General features: G+C 36.9%; 5 protein-coding genes across 6 annotated transcripts in view; 2 read left to right on the top strand and 3 right to left on the bottom strand.

Moving 5' to 3' along the window:
* The window catches only part of LOC119085849 (protein pinocchio), a 29,001-nt gene extending 22,348 nt beyond the window's left edge, over window positions 1–6,653 (bottom strand). Inside the window, exons 1-2 of the mRNA XM_037196355.1 lie at window positions 6,134–6,653; window positions 617–771 (exon numbers count right to left, since the gene is read on the bottom strand). Coding sequence (XP_037052250.1) covers window positions 617–770 — 154 coding nt within the window. The 5' untranslated portion in view covers window position 771; window positions 6,134–6,653. The remainder of the gene's footprint in view (window positions 1–616; window positions 772–6,133) is intronic.
* A 1,204-nt stretch (window positions 6,654–7,857) lies between these two features.
* On the top strand, window positions 7,858–9,414 carry LOC119085851 (BAG family molecular chaperone regulator 2). Its single transcript, XM_037196360.1, has 4 exons — window positions 7,858–8,012; window positions 8,075–8,235; window positions 8,466–8,608; window positions 8,675–9,414. The coding sequence occupies exons 2-4, from the start codon at window positions 8,123–8,125 to the stop codon at window positions 9,019–9,021; spliced, it is 603 nt and encodes a 200-aa protein (XP_037052255.1). The 5' UTR covers window positions 7,858–8,012; window positions 8,075–8,122; the 3' UTR covers window positions 9,022–9,414.
* A 2,185-nt stretch (window positions 9,415–11,599) lies between these two features.
* On the bottom strand, window positions 11,600–16,694 carry LOC119085826. Of its 2 annotated transcripts, XM_037196326.1 has the most exons (11): window positions 16,559–16,694; window positions 14,106–14,299; window positions 13,906–14,030; window positions 13,668–13,842; window positions 13,047–13,594; window positions 12,724–12,957; window positions 12,483–12,658; window positions 12,251–12,421; window positions 12,084–12,188; window positions 11,874–11,997; window positions 11,600–11,810 (listed from the first exon to the last, which is right to left on the bottom strand). In XM_037196326.1, exons 2-11 carry the CDS (start codon window positions 14,189–14,191, stop codon window positions 11,752–11,754), a joined length of 1,803 nt encoding a protein of 600 aa, XP_037052221.1. In that variant the 5' UTR covers window positions 14,192–14,299; window positions 16,559–16,694; the 3' UTR covers window positions 11,600–11,751. The 2 variants fall into 2 exon arrangements, with proteins under 2 accessions (XP_037052221.1, XP_037052222.1); XM_037196327.1 differs by lacking the exon at window positions 16,559–16,694 and having other exon boundaries at window positions 14,128–14,268.
* Window positions 16,587–19,482, top strand: LOC119085831 (protein ST7 homolog). The gene is made up of 6 exons (XM_037196331.1): window positions 16,587–16,723; window positions 17,165–17,447; window positions 17,522–17,629; window positions 17,692–17,814; window positions 17,886–18,096; window positions 18,174–19,482. Exons 2-6 carry the CDS (start codon window positions 17,315–17,317, stop codon window positions 19,096–19,098), a joined length of 1,500 nt encoding a protein of 499 aa, XP_037052226.1. The 5' UTR covers window positions 16,587–16,723; window positions 17,165–17,314; the 3' UTR covers window positions 19,099–19,482.
* A 2,714-nt stretch (window positions 19,483–22,196) lies between these two features.
* Window positions 22,197–25,392, bottom strand: LOC119085823 (TBC1 domain family member 23). The gene is made up of 4 exons (XM_037196319.1): window positions 25,215–25,392; window positions 24,315–24,552; window positions 22,572–24,250; window positions 22,197–22,494 (listed from the first exon to the last, which is right to left on the bottom strand). Exons 1-4 carry the CDS (start codon window positions 25,229–25,231, stop codon window positions 22,374–22,376), a joined length of 2,055 nt encoding a protein of 684 aa, XP_037052214.1. The 5' UTR covers window positions 25,232–25,392; the 3' UTR covers window positions 22,197–22,373.
* Window positions 25,393–25,974: the final 582 nt, after the last annotated feature.

Raw genomic sequence — 25,974 nt, 5'->3', positions numbered from 1 at the left:
GTTTTAGCTGATATCAGTTTCATTCTCAGCCGTTATTACGATACGATTAGTAAATTTTTTTAAACTTTTTTTTTACACAGTCGACAGTGTGTATGTACTTTACTATACAATTAAAACAGAGACTCGTCGTGAATTTTCTGCTTTTCATGCAAATCATATCGGCTAGACGTTACTTGAGACACGAAAAAGGTCAGGTAATTGAATTTCAAGATCACACACACCACACGTTACAGACACACGAAACGCGAGCGAATCGTATGACGATAAAAAAAATTAATAAAAATACGACAAAGTCGACTTTTTATAAATTTCACATCAGCTGGTAGCCCGTAGGAATATGAATGCGTGAATGTGTATCAAAAATAATCAGAAGCTCGTTTATCAGGGCCGTATCTATCTTGTCTTAGTCAAGTGTTAAGAGCAATAGATAAAGCGAAGAAAATGACAAATAAGGAGCTGACGCTGATAATGAACTATAAATATGGCACCTCTATCAGTCCGCATATTCTCTAGTCAAAAACTCAAAAAGGGTTTCAATTCGAATGTCATGCACTTTGTGGCCCATATAATAAACGAAACGATTATTCGATTAGAAAAGCTATCAGGAAAGACTCACCTTTAAGCATGTATGCATTCAATACATTCAAATTAGCTGCCGGTGCGTTGGTGCCTGTTTTCGCAAAATCTGGATCGTCTGCATCGAATAACACATTATCTTCCCACTCTGACACAACGGATGATAATATATTACTTCTTCCATCGGATTTCATTCTGTGAATAGAGAAAAGATTTTTTTCTGAGAAAAGGCTGAAGGTTCCGTTGGTGAATTTATTTCTGGCTAAGCAAAACTAATCTGAGAAGACAATAGTTTGTATAACATTTTGGGTCAGTGGAAGGGTATAATTTACAGTGAACGTCAGTAAAATTTAGACAGGAACTTGATTCAACTGTTGTTCAGCTGGTCCACTCACACGAACATTAGTTATTTACATGACAAGGGGAAAAAACTTGAAAAGTTCAGTTTTAGACGCATGTAGCATGTGAAAATAGTTAAAAACGGATAAGAAATTTTGTTTGTATGGTCGGACCAACTGAAAAAGAGCTGAAGCACTTTCATGTCTAAATTTCAACAGTAAGTACAGCTGCGCGCTGTACCGCGCTGGAGTCACGGATTTCTGAACAAATGTTTCCACCTGCTCGGAATCAATACATCAAAAAAAAACATTTTTTTTCTTACAGCTTTAACACGTACAACAAAAGGAAACATCGACCAAATCAAAATGTGCACATCGGACAATTGAAATGCAACTACAAAGGGTAAGTTAATTCATTCATGTCATTTTAAAGCTAACAATTCAGAATGTGAACTTTGCGGTTCAACAGCCATATTATACCATGAATATTAAAATACTACCGGTATAACGATTCAATTTACCAGACACTCTCAGCTCGTATATGGAAATTGCGTTCAAATTGATTTCATTTTAATTTATTTCTATTCTACCTAACTTAACCATATGCCATTTCCTTAAAAAAAAAGTTCCATTTGATGAATTGTTTGTTTTTTTGCATCGAACTTTCTGTACTGTTAACAACAAATATTAATTTAGAGTGATAGATTTATTGACTTTTTGGTGCGCGTCTAATGTGTCTGGATATTGTAGAAAGAGCAAATTAATGAATAATTACTTCAGTAAATGTTATGCACACTAGCGATGTACAGTGACAACAATACAGATTTTAGTTGAATCTGGTTATATCTGGGTGTTGAGTTCCAAACCGAATTGATAAGATAGACACATACTTTGTACCGTTTAGTAACGTCAGGCATACCTAAAACAATAAAATTGTGAAACTCATCAGTCTTCGATGAACTTTGACTCGCAGAAACGATTTGCATGGAAATTATGATTGTTTTACATGCACAAAATCAATCAGAACTAAAAAAAAACGTCAGCCAATCGGCGAATGTTTTTGCTCAACAGTAATATCGATGAAGAGTGAATACACTATTGTATGCATTTGAAGAAGATTAATTGGCTTGAGAACAGTGCAATGCAATACAATTATATCCTTAATCACTTATATATATATATATATATATATATATATATATATATATATATATATATATATATATCGAGAGGCTGTGTGGACATCATTCCCTAACACAGATCGTATTCATCGTAGTGTAACACCCGATACAAAAAAGATTCATTTGCAGCTGCGAAAGTAATCCATTACATGATGGAACAATTTTCAGGGATTCCACGGAAAATTTAAAGTAAAAAAGTGGAAAAGTGAGTAAAAATAACGAAAATAGTTGCTTGAAATAGTTGATTTTCTGACGAAAAAGTTGGTAAAAAAGAGAGTTTTTAGGAACTTTTGTACCCTATTCTACATGAAGTTAAGGGTTTTACCACGCCTATGTTTCGCCTGCATGAAGCTACAGGCACAGCACTGCTCCTAGCATGAACACTGAATTGACAAGTGTCAAATGTGGAGGCTTTAGTGATAAGAGCTACCGCTTACGATTGTTTGTATTGTATGTTTTAACTCACACATCGAAGTCATCTATCTATCTATACAAAAGAAACGCAGTGCCTACTGAGATTTCATCAGCCTCCGAATATTTTTTATGTTCATGCTAGTAGCAGGGCTGTGCTACAGGTCAATCATTTAGCGATATAGCAAAAAAAAATGAAATGAAGAATATACTGTAACCAATGTATTTCATAGACAGGGAGACAGCAGAGAAATGATAAGTTGGTACGCCTGTGGCGAGATGGAATGCGCATGAGGATGACAGCTGAATTGTATGTGAGAGAATTTCATACAATTTTGGGGCCTGCTCTACCCTAGCGCCCAGCTGTCATCCTCATGCGCATTCTATCATTTCTCTGGGAGAAAGTGCCAAAACATTAAAGAGAAATCAGTAGATATAAGATGCCTGATTCTCCTTGCAATTTTTTGACAGTCCTAACAGCAACTGGCTCAAAAATATGTAGAAGGTTTGATTGATTGATTGATTTAAAAAAGGTAAAAGTTTCAATCTGAAATTGGTAGAAGAATTCTGTACAACAGGAGAGGTTAGGTCGACGGAATCTTCGCTTAAGCATCGCGTCAAGGAAATTTAATGCAGGATGAATGTTAGGTACATTATTAGGATCATACTTCTAGGGTAAAGTTTTGTTCCTGTAATTTTTATGTCAATTTAACATCCATCCACAAAATACTGGACTGCAATATAGTGAACCTTAAGGTTATTCAAGTGAAATAGAAATATTGCGCAAGTGACTCAGGTGGAAGTTACTTGTTTTATTTTAGACACTTATAAGTTAGTAGCAAATTTTAAATTTTTTAATAAATTTTCAAAAATGTTGAGGTTAAAGTTTTTGGATGTTTTGAAAATTTACTTATAAGAGCCTGACTTATAACTTGAAAGCGTCTTGGTTATAATGTATACCTTCCACCTTATACGTCAATTCAATCATTTGCGCAATCCTTCTAAAAAAATCTAAAAGAAGGTGCACTATCAGTTAACTCTTTCAATTGACGATTTCCATCCTTATTGATAAGGATTCCAAAAGGAATTGGAAAATACTAACAATTTTTAAAGCTTAGGATTTTTATAAAATCTTTTTTTGTGCGTGAACGGTCAATACCATTGTTAAAAAATATAGCTATTGATGCATAAATGCAAATACGCAGCGGAGATACGTAGATTCATCTCAGAAACGACGACACGACGTTTTTGTGTGCTCTAGAGGTTACTCTGGTTTAATGCCTTTTGCAAGGCAATAGAAAATTTATAAAAGAGAAAAAGGAAATTTTCTAGCGCCGCAGGCGAAACTTTACAATTATAACATTTTCTAATCTATTTTAATTGATTTAAAAAAAAGTGAGTAAAGGGTCTGAAAATAGTTGAAAAAAGTGAGAAATAGAGCAAATAGTTCCTCACTTTTTCAGATATTGAAAATAGTTGGAAAAAGTGAGAAAAGTGAGTGCGTGGAATCCCTGAATTTTGTGACAAAATGCAATCCGAGCCGAAGGCGAGGTATACAACGCCACTTGAGTTGAATGTCTCAATGAGACATTGTCTCATAGGAATGATAATGAATCGAAGATATTCCTCATATAATTTCACATGGGGCGTACTGCTATGTAATGGTCAACTTTCGCATGGGGTAGGCAACAAAAACATTTGTTTTTGAGTGTTTTTGAGTGGACTTAGAAGTTGATGTCGAAATGAAGTTGCTGGTCCCAAATGACAAATGAAAATCTTACTCAAAAGCCTGACTGTGGCGTAATGAATGATCAGACTCATAACAATCAAGTGACCATCCACACGATGTTTGTTTTGATATGGAATCGTTTTAGATATTGTTCCCGATTTATTTTTTTTGATTTTTTCGTTTACAGACCTAACTATCAATGATTACTAATGATAGATAAGATATAAAAGATGATGAACCACTGTAGGATTTGGTAATATGAAAATGTTTGAAAGATTCTTTCCTGAAGCGTCTGAAATTTTTTTAAATTAACTGACAGTGACCCTTCTCTGTGTTTTATTGTTGAGTTAAGCGGTTTGAGTACAATTCAAATCCACAAGTTTAGCAAAACCCCTAAACCATTTTCGAGAAATAGGAAAATAGTGCCCTGTCCCGACGGGGTTGCTCACTCTTTTCGATTAACCTGATTTACCATGATTAACCAGTGATCAACCATTGATTAACCAGGTCAAACTAAGTAACTTAGCTACAAATCGTGATAAATCAATGAAATACAGTCATTTAACTTGGCAAATCGGTGGAATCAAAATTTTCCTGTGGTGCCAACTAGGTTTGAGATACTTTATATAACGATTTCAACTTCACAAAAAAAAACATTTTGTTTTCAATTTGAATTTTCACACAATATGAAAGGAATGTGTTTAACAAATTTGATTTCAACCGCCTTTGTGAGTGTCTTAACCTGTTCTTTCAGAACCTTGAGCAAATCACGGTAAATCAATTTTTAGTAAATCAAAGCGAGCAACCCCTCGCCCTGACTTACCGTTTATATAAAAAATAGTCGGGGTAAACGCCTAAAAAATATTTTCTTGAATTTTCCTTACAGTGAACGACTCAAATGTCTCACTGTCATTTTTTTCAGAGAATGTCATTGTGAATTTGCAATGGCACAATAAAATTCTCAGAAAAATTTGACAGTGAGACATTTGAGATGTCGTTCACTGTAATTTTCACAATTTTTTTTTTTTTTAAATGCTAAAATGTATAAAATCTTCCTGTTTCCAAGTTACTAGCTTTAAGCTGGAGAAGGTTATTGAACCACTTCCGATACGTAAAGTCTCAGTTTCTATTCGAAAGCAAACATGAACGAATTATTCCAATGGATTGTCTCGTATAAGGCGTAAAAAGCTCTATGTTGTGATATAGTATGAATTTAGCGCTGAGAATAATCTGAATCTGAATATTTGATCAGCCAAAAAGTATGATCGGTCTAACATATTACATCATTTCTCTAGTGAGTGAACAACGAAACTTCCATTCTAATTCTACAACTCAACAAAGAAAGATCGGATTAATGGAAAATTATGTACCTAGACTAGTTATAATTTGTTGGGTATACTGACAAGAGATTGTTTTATTGCCGTAGTTATTGCAAATGATGCGATTATTTTATCTATAAAAATATGTGTAGGTACTGACCGCAGTTAATAATATTAACGGATAATAAATAAACAACAAACACAAGTTTTAATACTTTAAGACAAAAATTTATTTATTTTTTAGAATTATTAGCCGCTTAATATTCCTATATACTAGGTTAATCTGTTCCATTTTATCAGACGAATGAAATGAAAAAATAAATGAATGGAAATAACCACCATACACACCACTTGACAACAACAAAATTCATATTTTCAAAATGGAAATAAAAATTTATTTCAAAAAGATCGGTCCATTAATTTGTTACACAACAAAAAAATCGTCTCATGTCATTTTTTGACAGTGTATATACCAACAACTGATCAGCATCTCTTTTTCTCTCGCGTCTTCGTTTTGATAAAAATTTAATGAACTCTTGACTTTAAGAAGCAAAAAAAAAATGATTCGATTTCACTTACTTTACAGCTTTGTTGTTGTTGTTGTTGTTGGTGTACTTTCCAAGCAAAATATATGTACCGTTATAGGTCAATCAAAGCGAATTTATTGTTTCTTTTTATTATGTTCCTCTTATCAACCAGTTCCACAAATAATAAATTTTGCAATCGAAATCAACACACGATAAAATGAATTATAACAATAAATGTGTTTAGAAAAAACCACACGATGTATCTATATACTTTTGGCGACACACACGAAGCACACTGCTGATGGGTGGTTTTAACGAAAGAGTCTCTAATCGATACAATATTTTTCTATCAATAAAAAATTGAATGAAATTCGCGAACGGGCAATATTATTTTTATGAACCATTTACAACTACCGTTCAAATGACAATTGGCAACTGAATTTTTTTCAACATTTTCATTTATAATTGCTCGAAATTCTATTATTTACTTTTTATTTTATCAATGCAAAAGACACACCACCAATACACACGACCGTCAACGATACCAAGAGACACGGCACGCTAATAATAAAAAAAAGAGCTAAACCTGACAGTGTATAGTATAGTTTGTACAAATGTTATAAAATGATGTTCAATATAATTTCGACATCAATGCCAACTATCCGATACCATGGAGGCTCTCCGGTAAAGACGACGTGAAACAGATGTATTTAAAAGGGAAAATATGTCAAAAATTAAAGTTGACAAGCGGAAATAATTTGTCAACGGTAAACTCAATGGTATAAGCAAGAAATGAGCGATAACAGCCAGCGGTGAATATTATTTTACTTGGGCTGCGGTAAGCACTTAATCAATAGTCATAGAGCAACTCTATGTCATTAGTATAACGATTATCGAAACTTTCCCTTCGGTTGATCCGAATCTAAAATATTTTCAACTTAAATTTACCATTTCAATAAACAATAGTCTGAACATACATCTTGATATATAAAACCTCCGTGGCCAAAGCTCATCACTTATTTTTGTCTGCGATGTCGATAACAGATGACATAGCTGTATATATACGGTAACCATTGTATTGGCTCGTGACAATATTATTGAATTCTTTTCAGCTGTTATTCAGTTAGTTAACTCATACACACAAAAGTGCTTATACAGCTGATAGTGCCAAAACGGTATAAAGACGTAAAGGAAGTTTTGTTTGTATGAGTGGACCAGCTGATGCGAAATAAACAACTTATATCATAGTCGCCGTCACAAATATTTCACCGAATTGAGAAGTTGTAATTACTGCAGACTGTAGGGCAGTTGGAGCCAGCATCGTAACTGTCTGGTATACGGATTGTTTTACATAAATTAGCCATTTAAGGCAATTAAAATGGAAATCCTGCCTAGCAAAATCCACTTCAAGTAATCATGTCTATCCCTAGAATGTCTGGAACATTAAAAAGAAATGTCGAGGGCCACTTACCCTTCGTAAATCCACGAAGCATTATACTTCTCGATAAAACATAAATTTATGGGTTGGTTTCGTTATGATTGGCTTCGTTAAATTTTAAAGAAGGTTGAATCGGAATGTGAGCGACGGTCGAGGCGACGGTTTATCTAATTTGAACTTTTTTCTTATTTTAATGGGAAAAGTGAGTCATTTAGCTAGAATTTAAGCATCATTTTTATATTACTTGTGGACATAGTTCTCGAACCTTGAGAGATTCCTAGGAGATATTAAAATTCTTGAAATTATTCCATTTCATGTGTGTTATGCAAATTGTTGACGCCAAGATGGCTCTGTGTCTTTTATTGTGACAAAAGTAGAGAGTTTTCACGACAGCTGATGCGATCAGAGTGACAGGCCAATAATTATCGTCATAACCTCGAAAAAAACTTGTTTATTATTCTCGACATTCCTCTTTTTGCCGACAAGTACAAAAGTAAAATAGACGTAGAACATTGAGGACAATAGAACCTCAAACACTTTCCTTTTTCATTGTAGCTGGCGTCGTCAAATTTCTTTAGTAAAAACTCGGCTATACCTGAAGAAATGGAGGTCGATAGTTCAACAGACACGGCTGTGGAAAATGCGATAGGATGGAACATACCAAAAATTGAGGAATCGAATAGTGGCAATGTAGTAGCGGAAACCGGCGTGAAAAGGTACATTGGCAGAACATAAAATTGGATGGCCGATTTCAAGAGATATTATATGTTGTGAAGTGGGGGAACTAGACGTCCTATTCTGAGAACGTTATTGTTCTATCCAGCTCAAATACGGCAATGGTCCGATGACCTCGACAATAATTTTGTTTGTTGCTTTTCGTTACATTCTTTATTTTCGATCAATCGACACCTACGACCGAAGGTTGACCGTTCCAATTTTTCTTTAGATTCTTGACCATATTAGATCAGTTGGATACGAGTGTTGAAAGACTGCGACGTGAAGCCCGAGACCTTCAAGACAAACGTGATTCGTTGCTGATGTCTATGGACTTGATACGAAACAATGAAAACTTTTCCGATTTGAATGAATGTACGAATGAAATTCGCTAATTTATCATCGACTGTCGCTGCTAAAATGCAATGCTTTCCATTCCAGATGAACGAGAAGAGCTGAACTGTTACCTGGGTCGCATATCAACTCGTCTGGCAACGGTTGTCTTGAATGTAACGACAATACGTGATAAGGCCCAAGAGGAATCACTGCACCAAGTGAACAGTTTAATCGATACAGTGATAACCACAACCGATCGCATAGCAGCTCGGCTACACTGTCAACATTATCTGAATTGTTGCAGTGACGGTGGTACCGATGGCGAACGGATCACCGATAAAAAATTCGAAATGGCACTGCTTGGATGTGCACTGGATGATCAGAAAAATATCAAAAAGAGATTGCAAGCTTTAATGACATACCTAAATAAGCAAATCATTGCTGTGGAGTGATTGCATTTATAGTTTTATCGTTAAAAGAAATTATTTTTATTTTTCTTGAACTGAACAAATCGTCACATCCCGCTTAACACATCGAACATTATTATATTTTCAAAGGGATTTCAATCTAAAATTAAATTAACGAAAATTAACTTTTGGCCTGTAAATTGGGCTATTAATTTTGCGAGCAAGTGATGTCAATAAAATGGACAAACGAGAAAAAAGTAGAGAAAATCTCAAAGCAAAAATGGGAAAGGTTAACTAAATCAATTGAATTAATAAAAAAAATGGGCTAATGTGATCACCCTCCCCTTTCGATGGAGCTACACCCCAACATTAATGTATTAAAATGTAACCAAATCTAATGGAGCTGATTAATGCTGATAATAAATTGAATGTTAATTGGACTATAGCATGCAATCGATTTTATTTTCGATGTGGAGCTGGATTTTTTACATGCCGATGCCGTCTTAAGAGCGCTCACCCCTTTGTAAATTTGTAGCCTACATTTAGGCGGAAAAATATTCGTTCTTCGATGATTTCTCTGAACCAAAATCTTTTTTTGAAAAAGTAAAACTAAATGGTTAATGGTTTTACATTTTCGAAAAAATACTTTGGTTCAGAGAAATCATCAAAAAATGAATATTTTTCCGCCTAAATGTAGGCTACAAATTTGCAAAGGGTCCATTCCTCTTAAGGAAGACGTAAAGTGGTTTAGACCCCCTATGTATCGTATGTGACGTCAATGCAAACAATGTTTCTGGGATCTAGAGTTCCACGGGACATCCACGGATTATCCTAAAAGGTGCTTTGTCATCAATAAGCAGTTTTCTTGACGAATGTGATCGGTTTCAACTGATGGCTTTGACGATTTTTTATACGCTAGAAATCGTATTCAGATTGAAAGGATAGTCAGAGCTCGTCATATCTTATTGAAGCTATTGCAGAGAATATCAGTATGTTACACAGGGCTATTTTCGTTAAATGGATTCTTGCAAATTTTCAAAATTCTCGAAAAATCCCGAAATTGTTGAAAATTCTCTAAATTTCTGGAAATTATCTAAATTTTACAGTTTGTAAACCAAAGCCTTATGCAGAATCAGCAAAAGCTGAACATCTTCAGCTGGTTGACAAAGACAATACCTTTGTATGGAAAACAATTCAAAGGCAAGCTACATAATTATAGTGTACACGTTAAGATCATCTATGTGCGCACGTAACACGTATGACTGTAGTAAACTCGTTGTTTAGAGTGTGTTTTGATTGTATATTATACAAGTTGAGTGTGTTTTTTGATCAGCTGGTGAAGTTCAGCTGTTGATGATTCTGCATAAGCCTTTGGTTTACAAACTGTAGTGTCTTGATAGAATTGAATGGTGTACCGCAAACCACGTATAATGCGTAAATCAGAGAAATGATAAGTTGGTACGCCTGTGGCGAGATAGAAGGAGCATGTCGAAAAAATTGGCACCTCTCCTGAGAGAATTCGTATGTAATTGTCTCCCATACCGTACACAATTTTTAACCTCAGATTCCTTCTATCTCGCCACAGGCATACCAACTTATCATTTCTCTGGCGTAAATGTGAAAAAACTGTAGTGATTTCATCAAATTCTTGAAAATTTTCAAAATTTATGCCGTAAGTGCGGTCGAAATTCAAAATGGAAAGTGCGGAGGTCTTTCTAACGTAGCGTCATTTTCATATAAGGAAGCGTTGAAATGTATTTTTCGGTTCACTTTTTCATCGAATCGTTCACTTAAAATTCAAATTTAGGCACACTTACGGCGTGAATTCTTGAAAGATCTGGAAATTCTTTAAAATTCTAAAAGTTTTTGAAAAGTTCTCGAAGTTCAAAAAATTAGTGTAAATTCTTGTAAATTCTCCAAATTCTCGAAATTGAAAAATTCTCGGGAAAATCCAGAGATTCGCGAAATTATGACCTAGATTCGATGGGCTTTTTCGAGCCGAAAGCTTCTTTTGAAGGCTTACTCGAAAACCTCTTTAAGGATTAACGAATTACGTTGGGTTTAATATGTTTAGGAAAGATACCTTGTCACCCCTCAGGTGCAACGAAATATTAGTGGATGGTTTACATGTTTTGTCGGTTTGAAGGTTGAGTGGGTTACACTTTCAAAAAGTTTTGACTAAACGGACTTTGTAGTTAAATAAACCAAAAAGACCTACGACTGATAGACCCAGACTGGCTATATGAGGCGACTTGGAAAATCACAAGAGCGCTTTCAGTAATTTTATTGAATTTGATATATTGTCGTCTTTCAATAGAGTTTTTTGGAACTTTTCTCTACATTTCACAGGAGCGCCTTTTGTTTTCCCGGTCGGCGCTGATTTAGGAGGAAATTACTCAATTGTGAAAGCATACATGAATATCGTTTTGGATTCTACCCATAATTGTGAAGTAAAAATGACATAAAAGAAATCCAAAAGGGTTTTAATGTTGAATACCTGGCTTAGGGTACCTACCTTTATCTCCACGTGCATTATGACGTCGATACTTGTTCAATCACGTTGAATGATCCAATTTTGAGCGTTGAAATTTCGTAAGTGGTGCATCTTTCCAACAGCTTTGTCTTTCATTCTATAATTTTATTCTCAATTTTCCTGGTAAAACCTTCTCTCTTATGGCAACAAATTCATTTTTCCAATCTTTTATAGTAACTATATATCTCTTAATGTACAATAATCCGGTGATGGCTTAATAATGGCGGATGAATTCCTTCATCTTAATGCAGAACTGTTTGACTGCCGTTCTGAGACTTGACACCCAATGATGCTTTTACATCTGCATAAACCATAAAGAATTATTTATCGCGAATATAAGATGAATATTCGCACCACTATTTACCTTCATTGATGTCCTTCTTTCTCGCATCTGCGATCGGCTGCGTTTGTGATTCGCTGGACAAGCTCGAACATCGACTATTGGGACCGTCGAGGGCATTATCGTGGAATTCTTGCGAAATTTTTATCTGGGTGAGAAAAATGGAAAATTGATTCATCTGACGTCAACTTCTCTGTTCAATGAAAATTATTTCACTTGCACGACGCGTCCTACCTGCTTTTCAATGTTCAATTTTAAAAATTCGTCGTATTGTATGTTGCGCAGGCCAGTGATCAATTGCTCAAAAATTGTCCAGTGTCCCAGGTTCAGATCCAGTGACTGCAAATTAAGACAAAAATGCTACATTCTCGTCTAGGCGGAAAAAAACTGTTAAAATTTACCTTCTTCAGTTCATTCAAGTCGCACGACATTAAAGCTGGTCCGCTCAGTGATTCGGTACGAACTGTTTCGGTCAATTTGTCTTGGACATTTTCTAGTAAATCAATTTGCCGTATGAGCTGCTGAACGTCCTCTATGCTCAATTGTAAGAGGCGTATGGCTAAGAAATGCTCCTGTAAACATGTCGTGATAGTTAACGCTCAAAACTCGAAACAATTTTTGTCTTTGTCTTACCGGAAAGTTTGATCTGAAGAGAAACGCTTGAATGGATTTCTCATAAGATGATGACCGATTGACTATCATATTGTTCTGATTATCCGTATCGTGTTCAGTGTTCGTCCAAATGGAACCCTTCTCCGATGGTTTCAATAAAACTTCCGAAATTTTCTGCAGTTGGCTCTTCCCTTCGTCTTTTTGTTGGAATTGAAAACGGTTCGGTTAAATCTCTACGACAAGATGAGCGTTCAATCGTTACCTTGATTAGTTTCGATACAGTTGCCTGCATCGCGTAGACTTGGTAAATCTGGGTTGATGGACGAGATGGTAACTAAATTCTCTCTCGAAGTTTTATTGCGACGAAACAGTTTCAGAATTTTTAAATGTTTCAGCTTTGCTGTGAGGTCTTTGATTGGCGACGAAGAAGCACTATCATCTTCTGTTGTAAATGTTTCCTCAAATTCCCTTCTTCGAAGTTGGAACAAATCGACCCCTAAGGATGTTTAAGAAATTAAAGCAAAATTTCCGGCTGTGCGTTACCAGTAGCGTTACCGAGGTCGGTGATTGCTATAAAAATGTTACCTGTCTCGTTTCGACATCGATACGGTGGAACTCGTGGTCGGATTGTACCACCACCTTTTGATGACGACATGCGATTGGGTGTACTGGTACTGTTTCTGACGTTGTTTGGTATGGCCTTCACTACCTCCTTCTTAATATCGCTTCTTGAGTCATCTTTGTTATTGTTGCAATTTTGATCACCACTTTTATGGCCATTTGCTGCGTAGGCCTGACTTTGTTGCATATAAGCTGCATGCATTGCTTGTTGGGCCTGAGCTTGGGCCTGGGCCTGCTGCCAGTGTGCCATTGAAACACCCATTTGTCCCATTGCATTTGCAGCATTCTGATTAGGGTCCTTGACTTTCTGCTGATTTTGCATGTACGCAGGTGCTCCGGATAGTTGACTCAGTGCAGCTATTACAGCGCTATGATTAGCCGGGTCAACATTCTGGCCTTGCATGCCATAATTGGGGGCAACTGAAGTGCTGAGTTGACTCAATGCATTTAAGGCACTATAATGACTGGCATCATGTGCTGCACTGCTAACATTTGCCAAAGCATTGGGGGCGCTGGGTACCAAAGGAAGACAACATTTTTTATAGAGAAACGAAAGTATGGAAAAGGTTTAACATTCGGACATACTACATATTGGCCTGGTGTTGCATTTGCATGAGATGACTGGCAAGAATTGCCTCATTTTCCAGCTCCGAATCATCTTCATCGAATTCGGAACAATCCTCATCAAATTCAGAATCCGAATAATCGATTTCGTCGTCCGGATCGAATGCTCCATTTGATGGGTTTACATTCGAATTATCTGAAAAGCCAATCAGTTTATGTAAGTGAAACGAGACTGCAGATAAATGTAGATTTAACAAACCACCGTTTTTCACTCGGGCAACGTCTGATGACGAGGGAATGGCACCTGGTTGCTTAGCAATTTGTTGGGGTACTTGCTGACCATGAGGTGTAACAAATGTACCATCGTTTCGGGGCCACATATTCCTTATTGATTTTATTGTTCAATATTTAAACTAATTTTTCTTAAAGCACTACGGTGTGGACTGAATCTCAACTTACAGTAAAAATTTGTCAATTTCACTTTTAAAATTATCAACGTCTGCTGTCGTCAAATTTTGTGTTAAACTGATTATTTGCTCTAACATTCCTCTAACGTTAGACGTGCAGCAATGTTGTCAACCCGGTGTTTGCAGGTGTTATCGTGTTTTCTGTTTATTAGTCAGCACCTCAAATGCATCTTAAACGTCACGTGACTAAAGAAAGGGATACAAAAAATGCAATAAAAAATGTTTACAACCGAAAAGAATTCTTTGAAGGTTTGTCAGGGCCGTAGCAAGTTAATTTCAGAATCAGACAAAAAACTACCTGAAAATTTCATCGAAATTGAATCTTTGAAATGAAAAATTTCTTTATAAAAAAATGAAAAACTGAAATTAAGGGATTACTCAAGTAAACCCTCCGAACTCAACTCATTATTTAATCGGCATATTTTACCTGCTTGGAGTCATTCAATAAAATTTGTTTTGTTTATTTTTGAATAATTATATGAACATATTCAAAACGATTGCATAAATTTTGCCTTATGCTGGATTTCCACTTACGTCGTTTAGCTTGCGTATAGCTAAACCACGACTCTTTTTTATTGTTTAAAGAGTGAACGGAGCGTAACCGGAGTAAGTGGAAATCAAGACTTAGGACATTTTAAAGTTACTAATTCGTAACAAAATGTTCACACAAGCAACAGTCATAGAAAGCAATAAAAACCTGCAAATTTCTATCCAGTGGTATGTAGTCTAAAATATTGATTGGCTGATCGTAACGACTTCTAAAAATAGAACTTTGAACTGCATCCCTCACCCAACTTTGATAGTGAGAACAGAACTACCGAAAAGATACGATGTTTCACTCCCGATTCTAATTCACCAATACTCGTAAGTTATTCCATCCTACCTCCTTATTGGGATGATATCGGTGCAATCTCTCTCATCAAGTAGTAGAGTCATTTCTAGACAAGAATCATCAAGTTTAAGACATAAGCTGTTCACACGGTGGGAAAAAATTTATGAAAGGGACCCAAAAAATGAGCATTTCTGGTAGTAAAAGGACTCCAGAGCATACAAAAAAAACTACACCGCAATGTCTGAGCTGATGCCTCTAATGCAATATTTTTTGGTATGGATTTTCACGAGCAAAAAAATGTTTTTTAGAAAGGGTACCCAAAAAAAGAGTATTGTTAGGAGTGATTGGACCTCAGAGGACTCAGAAAACCCGTTCCACTATATCTGAGCTGATTCTTCGAAAAAACTTTTTTTCTATTGAGGGCCGCCACCGAGTTCAGTATATCCACCTAACACAGAAGTCTAAACATTTTCAATTCACTCAACATTCTAATGTATAGTCATATGAGAATGTTGAGTGAATTGAAAATGTTTAGTCATATCATTCGGATGTAACCAAATCTATTACTTGATTTGATCTATTAAAGTATTCTTGGCTGATTGAAATCTTCACTACTGATCGTTACTTATTTTTGTCGTCGCTCTCAGTAACAGGGGATGCAGCCGTCCGTAAAACGGAAATTTCCACGTCTTTATCCGTTTTCAAGCAATAGGTCGACGAACCATTTTTTCGAAGTTATCAAGGCTTGGAATCGCATCAGATCAGATCAATCCGAATTATTTTCAGACGGACCCGAAAATTTGCAGATCGAAATCTGAAAATTTGTTTTTATGCGATCTGAAGTGATCAGATTAGTGTTAGAAATCTGAAAAAAGTGAGTCCGGTGTTATCAAAATTCGGATCAGATTCAGTTTGAAGTGATCTGATCTGAAATTTTTTAGATACACTAATTTCAGATCAGTTCTGTCCAGAACAAACTGTTCCGAGTCCTATCCAAGGCAACGCTACACAATTTCTTTCGGAAAAATTACAGTTTTGTTTCATCTTTTACAGCTTGAAAGCACATCATTTGATCTAAAAGCACTCGCATTAGAATAATACAGTTTCGTTCACTCCATTTGTAACGTACATTTCGCTATAATGCAAAAGTAAACATTTATTCGACCCTTTCATCGTTTATCTTTATCGTCAATGTACAAAAATCAGTAGAACTAACTTTGACTAAAGTTCATAATATACGAGACCACTTCATCAAAGCTTAATTGCACAGTCTCCGAGCCGAAACAAAAAAAAAAATGATCAAAGGAATTTCATTTATGTTACCTTGAATAATGCAAAAAAAACGATTTTACGATCTATAGCAAGATCTAATTCAAAAGGTTGCGAAAAGCTCGTAATGTAACAAATTCGCTGTAAACTCAAAACCATTAATATCGCGATCAATATCTTGATTCAGTATCGATTTACTGTCCCAAGTTTATATCAAACTATTTGCAAATTATTGAATTATTTGCGATCATTACATGTAAAATAAAGGGCGGAGCTTTGATACGAACAAGGAATTCTGCGTTTATTGCATTACGTTCACCCAATTAAATTTCCAAAATACGCACCTGATTGAATATTCTTAAATTATTTTCCGTTTAAATCGTCGCACCAATCCAACAATTCAATTTAATTTATATTTCAATCAAAAGTGCATCTCCTTTTCTATACGACGACAGTACAAAAGAAATCAAGTTCGACACTGAACCGCGATTTGTCATAAGATTTACATAGTAGGTACCTGAAAAACGTCAGTTAAATTCAAAGAGTCTCCGAAATTCTTCACCTCTTATAGTGGTTATTATTGTTGCAGAATTTGTAACACTGTTGATTCACACTGTCACAGAACAAAGATATTTTCAGCTAAGTTTGCATTGAATATTTTCTTTGTTCTGTTGTGTGAATGAACGGAGTTATGTTATTGTTAAAAGCTCGTGATATTAGACATGCAATTATCGTGAAAGCTTTCTGACATCAACCTTTCTCTGAAATAGAATTTTTATCGAAAAAATATCCATTTCCATTCAGATCATTATGCATTTAGAATTAACCTCCTCACCTTTCCTTTTTTGTCATTTCAGTACAAAATTCAGGTTGTACAAGAAAAACCAACTTGACTGAAATAAAATTCGCTCTCTTCTCTCTCGTCGCTCTAATCTTTCCTCTCTGTTTAGGATTCTGCAGCGCCATCCCGATGTGAGGACACGACCCACGGTTATGTTGAAATGCAACCTGTCAATGATTGTCAAAACAGATTTGATGGCATTTCTCGACTAGATGAGTTTGTAATTAATTTTAAGTGAAAAGAAAATTAAATCCCGAAAATGTCTACAATGTTCTTAAGCACTTTAACGCCAAAGTTTTATGTGGCCCTTACTGGAACCTCAAGTCTGATATCTGGACTGATATTGATATTCGAGTGGTGGTACTTCAGGAAATATGGAACCTCATTTATCGGTAAACGAAAAAGAAAAAATTGGAATTGTTTGAGTCGAAATCGTGTCTTACGCTATGCATACTGTAAATTACAGAACAAGTGTCTTTGAACCACATCAGTCCATGGATCAACGGTGAAGTAAGTCAGCAAGATCAGACAAATGGTTCGAATCAAATACCGGAGTGTAAAGTTTGGCGAAATGGTAAATAATGCAACAGCAAGACCACACTCCACGGGTTTGTCACACTTTCCATTTTCTTTTAGCGTTGAATCTGTTTAGGGGCGCCGAATACCAACGGTTCTATTGGGCTACAAACAAAGAACCACTCACATACTATGACATGAATCTATCGGCTCAAGACCATCAAACATTCTTCACCTGTGAAGGTATCATACGATTACACCGGATCGGTTTACCGTTTCGTTTCATTTGACTAAAAATTCTCTTTGATCGTCAGGGGATGCTGGTAAAGCCGAATACGAAATAATGCAAACGGCCTGGCGTGAAAGGAATCCGGTGGTTCGAATCAAAGCCGCTCACAGTGCATTGGAAATGAATCCGGAGTGTGCACCTGCGTACATTCTGTTGGCAGAGGAGGAAGCGACAACGATAATTGAAGCTGAGAAAATATTGAAAAATGCCCTGAAGGTCGCTGAAGCTAATTACAGGTAAGTGAATGGCAATGTATACAGGAGGATGTGTCGTGGTTCACTGGTTCACGTATTGAAATTTTCCGGTTTTTTAGAAAATCTCAAGCGTTGCAGCATCAAGGCACTGTCGCCGAAGGTATGCATCGCCGTGACACAAATGTTCTCATCTACATCAAACGACGTCTGGCAATGTGTGCAAGAAAACTGGGAAAGCTGAAGGAGGCTGTGAAAATGTTCCGTGATCTCACCAAGGAAATTCTGCCGATTATGAACGTGCTGAATATCCACGAAAATTTGATCGAAGTATTGCTAGAAATGCAGGCATATACCGACTGCCAAGCAGTTTTGTCCAAATACGATGACATATCCCTGCCCAAATCGGCCACCATATGCTACACGTCCGCATTGCTGAAAGCCAGACTCGTAGCCGACAAATTTTCACCGGATACCGCTTCGAAGAGGGGACTCTCGGCATCGGAAATGAGCGCCGTCGAGGCGATCCATCGTGCCGTTGAGTTCAATCCGCACGTTCCGAAGTATTTGCTTGAAACGAAACCACTGATTCTGCCGCCCGAACACATACTGAAAAGAGGCGACTCCGAAGCGTTGGCCTATTCGTTCTTCCATTTGTCACACTGGAAAAACGTCGAAGGTGCACTGAATTTACTGCACTGCACGTGGGAGGGAACATTCCGAGCCATTCCATATCCACTGGAACGTGGCCATCTATTTTATCCGTATCCAACATGCTCGGAATGTGCCGATAGGGAATTGTTACCGGCATTTCATGAGGTTAGCGTTTATCCGAAGAAGGAACTGCCATTCTTTATCTTATTTACGGCTGGCTTATGTTCCTTTACCGCCCTGCTCGCTCTACTAACGCATCAATATCCGGAACCGATGGGTGTGGTTGCACAGACTGTACTAAATTTCATATCATTACCGTTTTTCCTTATAAAAGAAAGACTGGAGTCGCTCGGTTGGCCGTGTAACATATTGCAACAATTGTCCCGGATTTAAAGACTTTCCTTTCTAGCAAGACAGTACAACCATCAAAATGATAGAGCGGTTGTTTTTCTCATAAAAATTCAATAATTTTGGATGTTAGTTTTTTGTGTGTGTTTTAAATTGACGTGAAACGTGATTTTGTTTAGTTTTGTGAATAATAATTATTGATTCGTCTTTCACCAATTGGGGGAGAATGACGGTTGGGCACACCGCTTTAACGGGCTCTCTATAATAATCCCATTCTACTGTTAATTTGATTGTTTCGTAACGAACTGTGTGAGCCACCATTCGAGCCTCATTGATGATAATGTCCAACTTAATTATTGTATTTTTTTTTAAATGTTCGATTTTGAGTGAAAATAAAGAATCGCCTCGTACTTATTTATATCGGAACGGCATCTGTGTTTTCTTTTCGATACTATACAAAACGAACGACATTCGAATGATAATGCTAAAACGACAGGTGATTGGGGAACAAGGGTTCTCCGATTTGAATAAGTGAATAAGTGATTCTGTACGAGAATTGAAGCCTGCGTTGATGCCAATCGGTGGATTGCATTTTTGAAACAGAACAAAACATAATTCCCTTCTAGTGGTTGTAAAGAGGGATTCTTTTGAAAAACAGCCTACCGAAATCGGACGCATTTTCCAGTGGACTTTCTTATATATACCTAGAAAGGACTTCGACCGTGGAAGCCAAATCCACTTTCAAAAAAATTCTTCGAAGCTTGTGTGGCTGGTGAAAGGTGATCAAAAACCGAAAACTTGCACTTTTCTTACAAAAACTTGTCCAGTTACACGACCCGTGTAGGGTCGTGTGGGGTGTCATTAGAAAGGTAACTTACTGGGTTTAAAATTTTTGCATACTGAAATATGTGCAGTTAAAGTTTTCAACCGAAGACTGACACTGTTCTTACAGAAATTTCTCGAGATACACAAAACATACATGGTCGTGTGGGGTATCATTCGAAAGGTAATTTTATGTGCTTTTAGGTGAAATTTTGGCTCATGCGGTTTAGATGCATATGCGATGAAATATGGGCACTTCAACATTTCAACTTCTATTTCATAGTGAATGCATCAAAACCGCATAAGACCCTATTTGGCCCAAAAGCACATAAAACTACCTTTCAAATGATCCTACACGACGATTTACCTTTCGTGAACCTCGAGAAATTTCTGTAAGAACAGTGTAAGTCTTCGGTTGAAAACTGTAACTGCACATATCTCAGCGTGGATGAATTTTAAACCCAATAAGTTTCTATTCGGCTCAATAGTACATGGGATTACCTTTCTAATGACACCCCACACGACCCTGTACGGCTCGTGTAACTGGAGATATTTTTGTAAGAAAATTGCATGTTTTCTGTTTTAGATCACCTCACACTAGACAAACAAGCTTCGAAGAATTTTTTTGAAAGTGGTTTTGGCTTCTAGGGTCGAAATCCTTTCTAGGTATATGTAAAAAATTCCACTAGAACATGCGTTGATGTGATTCATTGGAAATGTGGTGTCGATGGAAAGCCGAGACTGTCAGCATATCAGAATTATCCCGTTTGGTTACGACAAATTGTAATAAGTGTGTTTCAGGATCATCTGAAATTCACAAATTTGACCAAATATGAGGGGTAAACTTTGAGTTACTGTCGGCCTCTACGTAGGCGGTCTCCAAAAATCTCCCATTTTTTGGATATTGGTAGAGGTAATGTCTATCTACTGCTACAACTATTTAATAGCTTCTATTCATCCGTCAACGACCTTTCGAAAATTTGACGTGTCTCTACCGGCTTCTCTATCTACCGTACAACACATAAAAACCTTAGAGAGGCGACTTTGCGAGAGAAAATATGAAATTCTCTCACAAATTGGCCTCTCTAAAGTTTTCAAGCGTTGTACGGTAGACTTGCACTCATGTGGCCTAATTTTGGTACCATTCATTACTATTAGAATTCCAACGACTAACGATTGCAACCACAATCAGTCTTCTTCTGCCATTCTCCTTGTAGACTGGATGGCCTATGTACCATTTAATTGTCACCGATGATGGTATACTGATACAAAAATTTCGTCAACATACGTCCAGTATGTATGAAATGGCTGGCAGACAGCTTCATTTCTGCCTTACTTCGGATATGTATATTCCAACGTCTGACATGTATATCGATGGGCTCGGACACAGCACTGCTTCTGGATTGAAGCCAACGGTTAAAAAAAAACTAATGGCTGATATAAGACATTGTCACCAATTTTTCCCTTGATAATACTGTCCCAATTAAGTTCCAAAAAAAAATATTTTTATCGATGGAGAACGTTATTATAAGACACTTTGTTTAGTATCATATGCCAAAAAAGTTAAAACTTTTTATAAATCATTTTGAAAATCACTAAAAACACGAAAATTGGAAGAGAAATACAGTATTTCATCGGAAGTTGTTATATTTCGTTTCGAAATTTTTTTGATATCGGGTTAAGGACAGAAGTCAATAATAATTGTTGGAAATAGTTGTTGATGTAAAAGTTATTCTGGTTACAACTCTGGTGTTTCAACGTCTTCAACGTCAACAGCTGTAACTACTGCATTTGTTGTCAAAAACGTTGTGTTCACTTAGAGAAAAGAGTAGGAATAGTTATTTGTTAACCAAGTGGAAAAAATATGAAATTCCACCAAGAGTGAAAATTTGCGACCAGAACGAAGCGAGTGAAGCAATTCGCTCAAGGTGGAATTTCCCATTTCTCTCAACGTTTTTCATGCTTGCATTTTGCGAAAATCCGCGTTTTTGTACATTTTGAAGAAAATAAAATAAATGGTAATCAGAGACGTTTTAGGTGAGAAAATGATCATTTTCTGACCCAAAATGTCCTAAGCCGCAATTTTAGGGGAGAAAATGATAAATTTCTCCACTCAAATGGCGCCTCTCAGAATGGCAACAAAACGCCATTTTCACAACGCTTCATAGTGGGCAAAATAAGAATTGTCGCATCGCTAGCATGAATTTTCATTTTCTCGGGTGACTTGCTGCACCCTCGAAATGAAATTTCCAACGTTCTATCCCTCGATGAACAAGTATTGTCAGCTTCGATGTCGATCGACTAAGAAAAACAAAACGTGGAACACCAATTCAGTTTACTATACTCTTTACTTAAAAGGAAAAATATAAATAAAATTAATAAAAACAAAAAAGATTTTAACGAAAATGGTGGTGCGGAGTTGCTGTATACTCTGGTAATTTGACGCTATCAAGAACAAGGTTGTCAAGGTCGTAAAATACAAAAGTTTTAAACTATCTCTATGCATCTAATTGTTTAACGATGTGCTTCGAAATTGTAGCAGTTGCAACACTAGCGTTAGGTATGAGGAAGCGGTCCATGTCAGTAATCAACAACTGATCATCGTCTGGTACACCATATCTGTGAGAAACGGGAAGCAATCATGAACGAAAGGATTCTAACGCATTCTGTGAACGAATCATGGGAGTTCTACTTACTTGAATGTGATCAAGTCTCGGTGCCGTTTTTTCGCTGTAATTTTCACGATGCTAGACAACGGACGTCGGACGATGACCTGTGCAGATCCTTTTTTATCCAAGTCTCGTAGCACCACTAAGTGCGTTTTGGTAACAATCAAATGACTTTCGTACATATATCCGTTCATGTGAACTTCTTGGCACTTAAACGATGCTATAACGTCTGCATGTTGCAGATACGTTTGTATCGTCACCACTTCTTTTGCATTCTCTTCCGCTTGCTGACTAGCTTCGTCATTGCCCACATGTTCGTCATTTTCTTCGTCAATACTGAAAACCGGCGCCACGTTCCTGTATCGTCGTCCATTTTTATCACTGCTGGAAACGTGTCGTTCCACATTATTGGCCGGATTCGGTGCACTGGGATTGACAATGTATTCGTACAGTTTGTCCTTTACTTCGGCGGATTTTGTTTTCATTGCCGCTGACCACTTGCTAAACAGATCACTAGAAAGCCGTTGCTGTTTTGCATCGCCAGATGATGACGGTTTGTTGCGTAATTGAACATCATTTTCGACTGCATTCATGCCGATGAAGTCTTTTTTGCAGACCAGACAACCGAACGGATCATGATCCTCCAAACAATCGGCCATATGGTCGCCAAAATACTCGTGAATCGCAGCGTAACCACCAGTCAGTAAGGAAACGTACTGAGTATTCTTCTGTAGAAATGATGCGACGGCCATGTATAAGTACTGATCCTCCTCAATTCGTCCCGATCCCATAAAACACAAATGTTCACCGCCAGCATGCGAATTCGCTTCGATGGCTTGCTTTTGAGCACGCAGTAGTCCCTGAATGGCAGTAGCGAACGCCACCGGTTCTTGTAGCATTAAATTACTATCCAAATGAAATGCTGTCGACAAATGACCGACATTGTACTGTTCGGCTGGGCGACAGTCTACCAAGAAAAATCTGACCGCATCCTGATGCGTCAATTCCATGGACGCATTTTCCACCAATTCGTAGACAGACACGGGCAAACACAATGCCTGCGAAACGATGCAGTCGGTCGGCTGAACTTCATGACTCGAACCGAAAAGTGACTTCAGATAATCCGTTTTGAATGAGGACGGCGTTTTCATCGAATAATAGTTGCTCAACGAACAAAAGTCGACAACATCATCCGGTTCCAGTGCACAGGGCATATTCGACAGAAACTCCAGTATCGTTTCGTTCGGTTCGTTTTTCATGGCCAACACCTGATCTCTGGCATTGATGAGCATAATTAATCCCAAGAAAAACACGAGAAATGGATCGGTCTGTTGAAAGTACAGGTCCCACATGGACAACACTACGGGGAATGTGCATTTGGCGGCGAACAGAGTCTGAAACCAATCCATCGAGTACAGGTCTGGCGTAATCTTTTTCGTATCCAACATTGAACACAGCTCCGGATCATGATACAGTATCAGCAAACGAAAGACGTGAAACACATTCCCTTTTTTGACGCATCCTTTTGGTATGTATGTGTCCCGTATTGCCTCAAACAGATTGTATGTGTACGAGCGGCTGAGCTTCAACGATAACAACGGCAATAGCAATTCAATCCAACCGTTGTTCGTTTCATACTGCAAATTTCGGTTCTTACAGTAAAATGTTAGAATTGATTCCAAGTCCGATACAACAGACACTTTATCCTGCAAAGAAGAAATTGGGTTACAAAAATTGAACCAACGAAATTGGTGATCATCACCGGGATACCTCGTCATCGTTTCCCAATTTATCAACGAAATTATCGCAATCGTCTCTCAGCTTATTTTGAAATGGCAGATCGTAAATTTCATTAAACAAAGCCATTTGATCGCTCTTATGTCGTACATCTAAACAAATTTGCCATACATCCGGTCGCAGTGCTTCCGGAATGGCCTTTCCGCGACATATTGCATAAACATCGTTAACCGTGCAGTCGTCCAAAAGTGCAGATTCAAGTTCAATCAACCTAAGAAGCGCAAAAGAATAAATTCATGAGACGAAATATTACGTAAAATTAACTGTGGAATTCCGTGAAATCGTGGACAAAAATGAAAGTTCTACAATAACATAGACGACACGGGAAATTGACTGAAAATTGAACGTAAGATCAAAGTTTCCCGACGTGTTTGCTTATTTCGAAAGCTTTCCCTAAAATTTACGTTTTACTGACAGTGAGGCAAGGTGAGCTTTTCCTGCTGAGCCAATAATTCTGGTGGTAAAACAAATGACTTTTCTTATATGCTGGAAGACTCAAAATACGTAATTCATTTCGACTGTTGTAGCATTTTCAATTGACTACGATGAGATCATGAAATTAAGCTATGACCCATTCCAATCTGAAAGAGTTCATTGATAGGTCACTTGCAAACATTATATTCATTTCACAGTTAACATAACCGCGGTCGTCACTTTTTATTTCATTCTATATTTCGAAATAGATGTCGATGTAGACAAAAAAAAACTCTGTGTAAGAAACCTGCAAATTCTATGCATTAATCATCAACGCTCTGAGTTCTTATCTATAGTTTGGTAAATCGAAAAACTTTTTTTTTCTCGGAAAATTTGTGAATTCGTCATGTAATCCTTAATATTATGCCACTGCGTGATAAACACACGAAATTCACTCACCATAATTTATCATCCATAACGAATCTTGTCGAAATTCTAATCAATTTACATTATAAATTTACAGTCAAATCGAAAATTCTAAATTAATTCGAGAATTTCGTATACTTTTTCAGTGGAAAAATGAAAATATTTTGACAGTTCTGATTGATGTGTCAAAAGGGTAGGAAAAAAATCGGTGAATGTAAAGTGCTGCCACGTCGGCTTTTTGAATAACAAAATGTTAGTGCTGTTAGAAGTGTTAGACACAAGGTGTGAATAAAAAAGTGAAGCAACGGTAACACTTCTACCGGATCCATAACAGATCTAAGCAATTAAACATCAAAAATTAGAGTTTCCCGATATTTTTCATCAAAAATCAACTCAATGAAATTGTTCTTTCTCTGATACACAGGTAAAAAAGTCCATTCTCATTGCGAGATGTATCAGGTATACTCAGAGAGGATCGGAAAAAGGACCCGAATCTTCTTTGTGTTTGAAATCTTTCCAAAGGTCTATGATTCATCTTTTGAAGTAAAGCTTTCGAAAGATTTAATTAAAATCTTTCGACAGCCTAAGCCATAGAAATGAATTTCAAAATTTGTGCAGAAGATGCCAATTTTCGAATTTGAAAATCCTCCAACAGTTTCTAATCTTTCGAAATTTGGTGAATCCACGTCCAGGATTTTTCTCTGTGTATTGAAATTTTAAGAATTTTTTAAGTAGTCTTGAAGAATTTAATGGAATAGGCCCTGGTTTACAAAATATCTTTTGAAACAAATTT

This window comes from Bradysia coprophila, chromosome IV (assembly GCF_014529535.1).
Source record: "Bradysia coprophila strain Holo2 chromosome IV, BU_Bcop_v1, whole genome shotgun sequence".
Taxonomy (NCBI): domain Eukaryota; kingdom Metazoa; phylum Arthropoda; class Insecta; order Diptera; family Sciaridae; genus Bradysia; species Bradysia coprophila.
This window is presented reverse-complemented; position numbering and strand designations above follow the sequence as displayed.